The 11,542-nt window shown below is 32.8% G+C and overlaps 1 protein-coding gene across 1 annotated transcript; it reads left to right on the top strand.

The window, feature by feature from the left end:
• The first annotated feature begins 1,655 nt into the window (after positions 1–1,655).
• LOC129310547 (lysine histidine transporter-like 6) lies at positions 1,656–6,209 on the top strand. The gene is made up of 8 exons (XM_054952414.1): positions 1,656–1,791; positions 1,876–2,015; positions 2,119–2,502; positions 4,002–4,395; positions 4,489–4,594; positions 5,456–5,547; positions 5,674–5,742; positions 5,863–6,209. The coding sequence occupies exons 1-8, from the start codon at positions 1,762–1,764 to the stop codon at positions 5,959–5,961; spliced, it is 1,314 nt and encodes a 437-aa protein (XP_054808389.1). The 5' UTR covers positions 1,656–1,761; the 3' UTR covers positions 5,962–6,209.
• Positions 6,210–11,542: the final 5,333 nt, after the last annotated feature.

The raw sequence follows: 11,542 nt of genomic DNA, 5'->3' as shown, positions 1-11,542 counted from the left end.
CTCTTTCTAGCAACAAGCTAAACTAAAGGATGTGAGCGAAACTCGCAAATGGTCTCAAAATACTCGAAATGTTTAAAAAAAAAAAAAAGGTCGCAAAATAATCATTACTTGCAATTTTAAAATAAATAATTACTTATTTATTTTTATGGCACTCTAGGTTCCTAATCCCGAGAGTCTTCTCTCCGCCACCAACTTTTTCACTCCACTTCAACAATAAATATTATTGGAGAAAATATGAGAGACTGGCAGAGAGTGAGACCCCTCCACCATCTTAAACATCACCGAAGAGCTATAACTTTAATCATTATCCATTTTTAATCCCTCAAACCAAATTCCAATGAAGTCTCAGTTCTTAAGCTTAATCATTTCTATGTAGATATAACCCTCACACTTACCGGCAAAACGTTCCCATCATTGTGTCAGCTCCATACCAAAAATTCAACACTACAGTAGTTACTTTTCATCACTACGAATTCAACCTTCATTTTTATCAGTGCAGGCTCATCTTTATGAAGCATGCATTCACATTCTAACAATGGAGCATTTCATTTTCATGTCAACCAACGTTGAATTTCATGTCAGATTTTATTTAGGTACACGGGAAAATCAGTTCACTTACGGCACCTGATTAGTGGGAAATTTCTGTATCAAATTAAAGCATATTAGCAGTAACATATAATAAAGTGATCGATCAAATCAAGCGATGTGGTTTTTCAGTGGTAACCATTCAATATTCTCTTTCAGCACAAGAAACGCAGACACGAGGAAAAATAAAAGTATAAAAAATTGAAAAGGAAGATTCTGCAAGTTTCCTACATTGAAGGTGGTCTTAACTCTTCACACATGTGATTATAGAAAGCTTGGTGGCCATTGATTTTGTGCAGTAAGAGGTATATTAGGGGGAATACCACATCTTAACCCATAAATGAGAAATTCGTTGGTTCTTTAATTCAACTCAACTTCCTATCTCTCCCCATTTTTGGCAAGCAACTCACATATGCAGATTCCTGGTAAATAACTAAACTAGTATTAAAATCAAGTTAACCCGGACAGTTGGAAGAAGTGATTATGATTATTGAATTAATATCTTGATATATAAGTTCAATAAAAAATTTTGTTTATGACCGATATAATCATGGTGTGGCTATGATTTTGTCTATTAACATTTGATTTGTGCCTTGACCTCATTTGATGATTGGTCTAATTTTCCATGACCGGTTGAAGAAATTGTAAACCACTGAATTAGTATATTAACTGGTTCAATAAAATACTATAATTTGAGTTTAACCAACTTTCAATTATGATTTTGTTTCATTAACATTTAAATTAATGTCTTACTTGTTTCAATAATAATTAGTTTAGTTTTCAAGGACCGATTTAAGAACTAGTAAATTATTAAATTAGTGCCTAGCTTGAGTGTAGTAAAATATTTTATTTATAATTAGTCTAATCATAATTTCAATATATTTTTCTTTGTTAACCTTTTAACCCGTAGCTTGATCAATTTATGATCCATCAGATTTTCATTACTTTTACTGAAGTAATTGTACAATAAGTGGCAACTTGGCAAGCGACCACTTGGAGGAGGTGGGGCTCACTTGTTCATCATCATTACGTCAAAACATTACCCTGGGTACGCCTCAACCGCTACTATACTTAAATTATATAACCTTCATTCAGTTCACTCGAGAATTCAAGGGGGCTATTCTGTGTTTCTCTTTGCTCTGCTGCTAGCCAACTGCTCTCTCCAGCTTAGCAAAAATGGTCTCAGCTTCTTCTCCCCCTTCCAAGGTAATTCTGTCCGTAGAGTTCATACTGTGTCTGTGCTTTTGTTTTCTGGGTTTGGTATCTCTCATGCTCTGATTCTTGTTGCAGGAAGTTAATTCAAACGCGAAATGGACAGAAAATGGATCTTCCCGAAATGCCAAATGGTGGTACTCAACCTTTCACACCGTCACGGCCATGATAGGCGCCGGAGTTCTAAGCCTACCTTATGCCATGGCATATTTGGGATGGTACATATAGAGAAGTTCAATAATGCATTATCTCTGCCGCACATCAAAAAGTTCACAGCTTTCAACATTAATACTCCAAAACTTACATGCTTTTGATTTTCAGGGGACCAGGGACGATGTTGTTGCTGTTATCTTGGTGCCTGACCTTGAACACAATGTGGCAAATGATCCAGCTCCACGAGTGTGTTCAGGGGACCCGGTTCGACCGCTATATTGATCTGGGTCGACATGCTTTCGGGCCAAAGCTCGGACCCTGGATTGTGCTGCCTCAGCAATTAATTGTGCAAGTTGGGTGTGATATTGTGTATATGGTCACTGGGGGGAAATGCCTCAAGAAGTTCGTGGAGATAGCTTGTACTAATTGCACACAGATCAAGCAATCATACTGGATCCTCATCTTCGGTGGCCTCCATTTCTTCCTTTCTCAGCTTCCCAATTTCAACTCTGTTGCTTGTGTTTCTTTAGCAGCAGCTATCATGTCTCTATGGTACGGACCTCTGAATCCTCATATCTCGTCTTATTACTTCAAATTATAATTCTTTTATTACTATTATCCTTTTAGTGTTACTATTTGATTAGGTTAGATTTGAGCCACTTTTCTAAAGATGTTTTTTGTATTCACACGGACTCGAATTTGAGATACTGTGCTTTTGCTGCCATAATGCCCTCCTATTAGGACCTGCGACTGCTTTAAATTATAAGTCAACGTTATATTTTGTCATTTGACCTTTAAATCAATACCTTAACTGGTTCAATTATTGGTTTGTTTTTTAATGACTAATTCAAGAATGGGTAAATCATTGAATTAATACCCTGAATGGTTCAACGAAATAATTTGCTAAGGACTGGTCTAATTATAGTTTGACTATGATTTTATTCATTAATCTTTGAATCAGTGTCTTAATCGGTTTAATGATTTACTTGATTAGAATATTGTTGAGCCTAATTGAGAGTAATTTTCGCAAAGAAGTTTTTCATATTCACACGAACTCAAACTTAAACTCAAAGTCCCGTACTTAAAACATCTAGAGTCAATCCTACCAGGACCATCGCCTGTTGATTATTATTATTTTTCCAGCGGTGGCTGCTGCTTTAAATTATAAGTCAACACTATATTTTGTGTTGTATTGCACTGTAGTGTAGCGGAGTGTCTCGGGAGGGGTCTATACTTTTCTTGCACACTAGCTTTATGGGTCCTGGATGCTTTCTGAGCTAGCTTGACACTTTAAATCCGTTAAAGATCACAAGAAAGTTGTAGTTTGGAATCTTTGGAGATAAAAAGAGGTAACCCATGTGAGAAATATTTGAAGACAGGTCGGCAGAATTCTATAGAATTCTGGTTGGTTGTCTACTCCAAGTTGCTCAGGTATCAGTGAATTACTTCTTTTCTTTTCTTGTCTTTTTTAATGGGGGAATGTTAGGAAGGTGTTTGTGTGTTCGATTCTGAGAAGTTGAAATAAAAAACAGGGCCATATCTCTTAGAGCCCAGGTTAGTATAGTACCATTGGAGAAGTCTTCTGCTTGAACCTGGGCTGCATTAATTGTAGGCAACAATTACTAGAAATTCCACTTTTTGGTTAGGCCTGAGCAATGACCAATCTGGTCTAGTAAAAAATCGAATGCAAGATTATAATATATTCACTCAAAAGGTGACCAATAAAGATTGACTTAGTTAGTAAGAATTTAACTTATAACCCACAAGGTCATGATGAGTTAAATCTTATTATTGATATGAGGACCTTATTGATAGGCAATCTATAAGTATTTCTGTAAGTGTTCTTTAAACTATCTTGGTAAGCCTTTGGGGTCCAACTCATCTAAAGTTCCATAAAAAAAAAAAAAAATTCACTCAAAGGGTTTAATCCAATTTGGTAAAACGAGTTCAAATTTTCCAGGAACATATAGAAATATCCTTGAATGACCATGAATTCATGAGAAGACTAGAGCTTACTATATGCTGTTGGGGTTGTGTTGTTGTGATTGTAGCTATTCAACAATCTCGTGGGTGGCATGCTTGACCAGAGGTCCAATAGAGAATGTGAGCTATGCGTACAAGAAGACAAGCTCAACGGATTTAATGTTCAGGGTATTCAATGCACTTGGTGAGATCTCATTTGCATTTGCAGGCCATGCAGTGGCACTTGAGATTCAGGCCACAATCCCATCAACCCCTGAGAGACCCTCAAAAGTACCCATGTGGAAGGGTGCTTTAGGAGCCTACTTCGTTAATGCCATCTGCTATTTCCCTGTGGCCCTTATAGGGTACTGGACTTTTGGGAGAGACGTTGAAGACAACATCCTTTTGTCTCTTGAAAAGCCTGCTTGGCTGATTGCTTCTGCTAATTTGATGGTCTTCGTTCATGTTGTTGGTAGCTACCAGGTATGTATATCTCTCCCCTCAAAATCAACAAGCTGCCACATATATATGATTGTTCTCGTCTGGTTTGATGGAGGAAAAGGGATTGGATTGTAGGTTTATGCTATGCCTGTGTTTGATCTGATAGAGAGGATGATGATCATGAGGTTCAGCTTCCGTCCAGGAATTGCACTTAGACTTGTTGCTCGATCTTCTTACGTAGGTGAGATATCAGAACCATTTATCTCATCACTGAATAACATTTTTCCCTTCTTGTGGAGGAGAAATTTTGTGTTACATTCAACAGTATAAGTATAATATGTATGTGTTCCGCGTACAGATTAAATATGAATCCTTTTATGCAAGTACACATTGTGTGCACTGGATGTTTTTGCTGTGAAGAGCACTGTAAATTGTGCTCTGTTCAAGTTTAACATTTGGGCTAGTAGATTTAGGTTCAAGTTCCATCAGTAAACTTACATATCTACCGACAAGAACATTAAGCATATAACTTACTTCCTTTATCTCGATATATAAGGTGTTTTTGATTGAATCTCATATACCAATAAAAGATTGTTATTTAATTGAAAACACATAAAATCATAACGATTTTTCAATTTTGCTTTTAATAATGTCACAATTAATATCATGGTGGTGGGCAAAGCACACAATTAATATATTTTCTCCTTTTCAAGACAATAAGCGCAAAATTGTCTAATCACTTAAAAATATCTAACACCCTTTATATTTAGAGATAAAACAAACTTTTAGAAAATACCTTATCTGTAGAGACGGAGGGAATAGTTGGTAAAGGGTTGTACTAGCATAACCAATGGGCTTGAATTTAAGTTCTAGGTATACAGACATGGTCAATAACTTCACTGCTCTTATGGTCATTCCTAGCCGATCTAGATTAGTGAGAGTCCAATATGACTTCCGGACATCAGGTGTTTTGATATCAAAATGCGTAAGCTTACAAATCTTCTAGAGAATACTTATATCATGCATAAGATAAGGTTGAGACAGAGAGTTGTTTGTACATGAAAAATCTTGAAGTCATAACAAATGGGTTGAAATGTTGCAGCTTTTACATTGTTCATTGGGCTGACCTTCCCTTTCTTTGGCGATCTTCTTGGGTTTTTTGGCGGATTTGGTTTTGCTCCAACAGCATATTTTGTAAGTCTGATCTATGTATCTTCCTCTGCAATTTCCTCACGCTTCTGTTAAATCACCCAATAAAACAAGAACTGATTCAAAGCCTAAAACTTGATTATAATCTGACCTATCATCAACCTGTTTCAGCTTCCAAGCATAATGTGGCTTATAATCAAGAAACCAAGGAGACTCAGCACCAACTGGTTCATCAACTGGGTACAGATTAAAAATTTGCAGAAGCATCTTTCCCTTCACAAAGCATCAATTTTTTTTTTTTTAAAAAAAAGCACAAGTCAAATGCACTGATTCTTAGCTTTCGTGTTCGTGTTTTTTCAGGCCGCAATATTCATAGGAGTGTGTATTATGTTGGCATCCACAATTGGTGGCTTCAGGAATATTATTGCTGATGCCTCCACATATAGATTCTACACTTAATCACCTTAATTAGTATTGTAATCCAAGAATATGTCAACTGTAATTAGTTAACTAATCTGCTTCGTTAAGCTGCTTTTGCTAATGACCTTTTTTTTTTATTTCTTAAGAAGAAATTATTAAGTTTAGCTTTTAGTGAGTACTATCAGGTTCTTGGGGAGAATAATTACATGGTCATGAACTCTATCACCAGAGTTGATAGTGTGATGTTGAAATATAAAAATATTTACATGTGAAGCTTTCTCTAAAAACTTCAGAGTTTGTCTTCTGCACAAAACTTGACGATTTTTTCTTGCCCTTTTTTTTTTATTCGGGTAACAGAAATGTGAACTTTATTGACAAACACAAGCATGCATGAGAGCAGTCTTTTAACTTTTTGGCAAATGGTACTATATATATGAGGACATTTTTTAATATATTTAAATGGCTTGATATTATTATGAAAGTTTAGTGAAATAAGTCAAACTTTAATTCAAAAAAACTATTTGTGATAATTTTTTTAATTAGATTATTTTTTTTAGTCAAGATGGAACTTGGCCTAACTTAAATCTTAATTATTCAACCAAGAAGACAATGACCTCTTTATCTCTATTTTTAACCTTCTTTTTTAAGTAACTTCAACTGTCACATCTCAGAACCTTTTCTTTTTGAAATAACAGGGTTTGAAAAACAAATTAGCATGAAGGAAAAAAAAAAAAGAGGGTACGATATTCACTCATTCTATCTTCATATAATTTATTAATTATTAATTATATTTAAATTTATTAAAAACAAGCCATGCTAACTAATTTTCTAAATAGAAACACATTATATGTTGGAACCGGTTAGTAAATTTAAAGTTTAAGTCATGTCAAGAACGCTATCTTTAAAACTATTTTGTCATACTGAGTTATTTGCATGGCAGTTTTCAAAATTAAACAGGCTCATTTTGCAAAACAAGTAGGATCATAGAGCAACAAAGACTAACAGATTTACTCAGCAACATAATAGAGAGGAAAAACTCAAGAATTGAAGAGCTGTGCCACAAACAAATTGCTTTCCCAAACTATATATAGGCACAGCACATGGACGACCTTAGCAAAGTATTTAGACATTGGTTTAAATAGCACATAAAGTACCTTTATTTGGACGTTTTTGAAAGTTGAGAAAGTAATGGCAATTAAATATTGTTTAAAGCCATTAACCCATTTAAGTATTGAATAAAAAACTCCTCATCAATAATATGCTTCATAAACTTACAATTTAAACACAATAAACTGTGGTTTTTATGAGTGGCCAAGGAGATAGTTAATTTAATAATTTTGCAAAAACAAATTGATAAAAAAAAACTCAATGCCTCTTCAACTCATGCATAAGAGTGTTCAAATCCACTTTTCCTTCAAGCCCACACTAACCCACCTTCATTTCTTAACATATAAACATTAGGAGTTCTCATCATGTGGGCAATGTGAGATTTCTTCTTTTGAGGTATTGATACAATAACTATAACATTATCTACAATATGGAAGCATTTAAAAGCATCACTTTGATGAATTGTGATGAAGTTCTGATAAAACATATAGTATAATTTCAAAATAAAAATGAAATAATTATGAGAAGCTAAATATTTAGAATGCATATACTTATTTACATAATTTTATTACACATACATATATTTTGTGTTCAGTTTTCTTCCCAATACTTGTTAGAAACTATGCATAAATCATAACTTAAAAATATAATTAAAATAAAAAAAATCTAAAACAAAATTAAAAAAATTGATTATTTGAACTAATTGAATATTTAATTTTATTGATTGTAAGCCATTCATCACTTGTTTTTTTTTCCTTTTAATGGATATATGTTATAATCATAAGTTTAAAGGAAATACTTAACTCAAAACACTAACATGGTAAATGGGAGGGTGCTTTAAATTTATAAGCCATATTTTTTTGCAAGGTATTTTTGATGTAAGGCTTATAATAATGCACCCCATTCAAGAATCAACGATTCCACTCCACAATATTTTTTTTAGTCTCATGCTTGATGGCATATCAATGAAAATACCAATGTTACGAATCCATCTCAAAAGACTAACTTACTTAGTAGGATAGCTCATTGAATTTAAAAAATAATAATTATTTGGTCCATGTACTTTTAACTTAATTGTAACTTAGTCATTAATCTTTGACCTGTTATAACTTAATTTTTATAGTTTTAACTTGATAGTAACTTAGTTTTTGAACTTTGCTTCTTGTAGTTCAACCCTTATAGTTTCTATCACTTAAATATCGGTCCCTATATTTTTAAAAATAAAATTATAAATGTTAAAAATATTTTAAAATTTTAATATTTATAATTATAATATTTATAAATATTAAAAGGGTTTAGTAATATGAAATATTTGTAATAAATTTTAAAATAATTTTGATCTTTATAATTTTATTTTTTAAGATATAGGGACCAATATTTAAATGGTTAAAATTATAAGGGTTGAATTTAGAAACTAAGTTACAACTAACTTAAAACTATAAGGACTAAATAATTAATTTTTTTCTGAATTTATAAATCTCTATGCAGGCCATAACAATATAAAACTTAAAATATAAAAGATTTTTTTATAAACAAAATGTAAAGGATTATTTAAAAAATAAAGTTTAAGGGAGATATGATTAATGATGTATTCTTCTATGTGAGTGAAATAATTGAGTAATTAATGCTAGAAAATTATTTGCATAAATTTAAAATTTACTTTATAAGTTTTAAAACAATGATAAAAAAAATAATTTCACCAAATCAATTGCCTCAATTGAAAAAAAAAAGTGCATTAACAAACTAGCCAAGAGGGTTTTCATTGACCCTACTGTCATTAGTGAAATCAATGACATCTTCATCACCTTAATCCCAAAAATGAAAACCTAATTTGCATGAAAGACTTTCATTCAATATCTTTATGCAACGTGAGCTACAAGATAATCATCAAGATCTTCTCTAACAGGTTGCAACAATGTATGAACCACTTAATTGAGGATAATCAATGTAGTTTTTTTATAAGGAAGACAAAGTAGCAATAATATCATCATCGCTTAAGAAATCATTCACTCTGTAAGAAACAAAGTTAGGAAAAAGGACTTTATGGCCCTCAAGGTCAATCTTGAAAAAGCTTTTGATAAACTTTTTTGGAATTTTATTGATGATACTCTCCATATTATCAAGATCAATGAGCAATTTAGGAAGCTCATCATGGTAGCAATCTCAATCACATGAATGAGAGTCATTTAGAATGGAGAACCAACAAGTAAATTCACTCTGACATGTGGCAGGGGATCCTCTTTTACCTTATCTTTGTTTTCTTTATATTAAACATTTAAATCATAGTATTCTTAGTAGCATTGATAAAAAAAGATTGGAAGTCCATTAGCCTAACAACTAATGGACCTTTTATCTCATATTTATTTTTTACTAATGACTTGTTGCTTTTTGTAGATTCATCTCTTAAACAAGCAAGGATTATCTAATAATATCTCTCTAATTTTTGCGAAGCTTCATGACAAAAAGTTAGCATTGCCAAATCCAAGCTTTTTGACTCCAAGAATGTCAATATTAATAGAGCTATATAGATTAGTGAAGAATTAGAAATTATCCTGAGTGAAAATCTCTCTAAACTTACTTTTGCTCCATTCCTTGATAAAATGAGCTTATGTCTCTCTAACTGAAAGAGTCATTATCTTAACACAATTTGAAATTGTACTTATAAAGTCTGTCATCTATTTCTAGCTATGCCATGCAGATTATACTCCTATACCTAACAATGTCCTAACAGAAATGGAATCTTACTCTTGTAACTTCTTTTGGAACTCAATTGATGGCACCAAAAAGCCACATCTCTTATCTTATCTTGGGACTATATCACTAAAGATAAAAATTATGGATGTCTTGACTTCAAAAAGCTTAAAAGTCAAAACAAGGCATATATTATGAAGCTCTATTAGGGAATTATCATAAATCCTAACTACCTCTAAGTTCATGTCCTGCATGACAAGTATAAATGTAATAATCTTAATATACCATGGTTTATAAAACCAACTCTTGCTCCTACAACTGGTTTAGTATTTGTAGAGTTTAAGAACAATTCATATCTTATGTGGGTTGGAAGGTATGGGAATGGGGGTTAAATATCTTTCTGGTAAGACAAATAGTCACCCCTTTCTTATACGCATCACCTAATCTTGATTCTATTCTTCATGCTAAAGTTTTATATTTCTGTTCTATTGGTGGCAATTGGAAGGTAGCTCAATTACACTGATATCTTCACCTGGATATCACCAATCTTATTACAATTATTAAACCTCTAAATCATAATGCAGATAAAGATGTTATCTGTTGGAGGCCTTCTAATGGTGGTAACTTCACCATCAAATTTACTTATGAGGCTATTGAAAATCATGGAAATAACACCAACTTTAAGATTTAATTTAAGATTTGGGAGTCACTAGCTTCGAGATTTAGTCTAAGATTTAAAAGTGGCCCACTAATGAGAAGATTAAACTTTCCTTTTGAAAGCGACTTGGGATCATCTCCAACCTAAATTCACCTACTCTAACAGAGATAATTCTTGTCTTAGGACATGTTCCTTTGATTGTAACTTATTAGATTCAGCCGTTCATATGTCAAGGGACTATAAGAAATTTAAAGAGGTTCAACTAAAATTAGTTAAATAATCTAAACAAAATACTTTCTTTTCTCTTCCTCATAAGAATGGATGTTTGGGATGCAAAGAAAGATGTGGGTAATCCAAGTGCAAGAAAAACTTCTTAGCAAAGACTCTTCATCCACATGTGTTGGAAAAGATGCAAAAACATCAACTCTAAAGAAAACACACTTAATAGAGACATTACTTTACTAGCATCTAAGATATTCTTAGTGATCTCAATCTTTAATCAAGACTTTATTGTTTGTTGCTACATGGTGATGGATCAAAAGTAAAATAGTGCTAAACTGAAAAGGATGGTTTAGACTTGATATTGATAACTCTATAGACAACCATAGTATAGTTGCTTGTGGCGAGCTCATCTGAGATGATCAAGGAAATTAGATGAAAGACTTCTCTAAATATCTTGATTATCACCCTAACACAACCATTGAACTCATGGATATCCTTAAAGGTCTTATTATTTGTTAGACTGAAACATTTGACAAAGCAAACGTATACTCTAACTCTATAGAAGGACTTATACTAATCTGAAGTGAGTTCTCTACAAATAATTTGTAGCTGTAAAAAAGGTGTTTTTTCGTGGCCTTTGATTAGGGGAAAAGTGCATTTTATTACTCATCACTTCATTTGATACAGTGATTCAAACGAAGCTTAAGAACAGATAAGATAGGAGTGAGTGAGATATAGAGCTTGTGATATGCGGGATATTAGCTCTCTCTCCCAACCACGTCTTCAACCCAAGGCCTGGTATTCTCTTCCTTTCTCCTTTCTTTCTTTAGTTTTCCCCCTTTTTTTTGAAGATTTGATTTGTTGAGTAGTTAAATCAATGAATTCTTTAACCATTTAAATACATTATCGATTATAATAATTCTCGGGAAGCTTCTCCTTGGA

Source organism: Prosopis cineraria, unplaced genomic scaffold (assembly GCF_029017545.1).
Source record: "Prosopis cineraria cultivar Desert tree isolate PC_DT_omini unplaced genomic scaffold, ASM2901754v1 PC5, whole genome shotgun sequence".
In the NCBI taxonomy this organism is placed as follows: Eukaryota; Viridiplantae; Streptophyta; class Magnoliopsida; order Fabales; family Fabaceae; genus Prosopis; species Prosopis cineraria.
The sequence above is the reverse complement of the archived record's forward strand: the minus strand, read 5'-3'. Positions and strand labels throughout refer to the sequence as shown.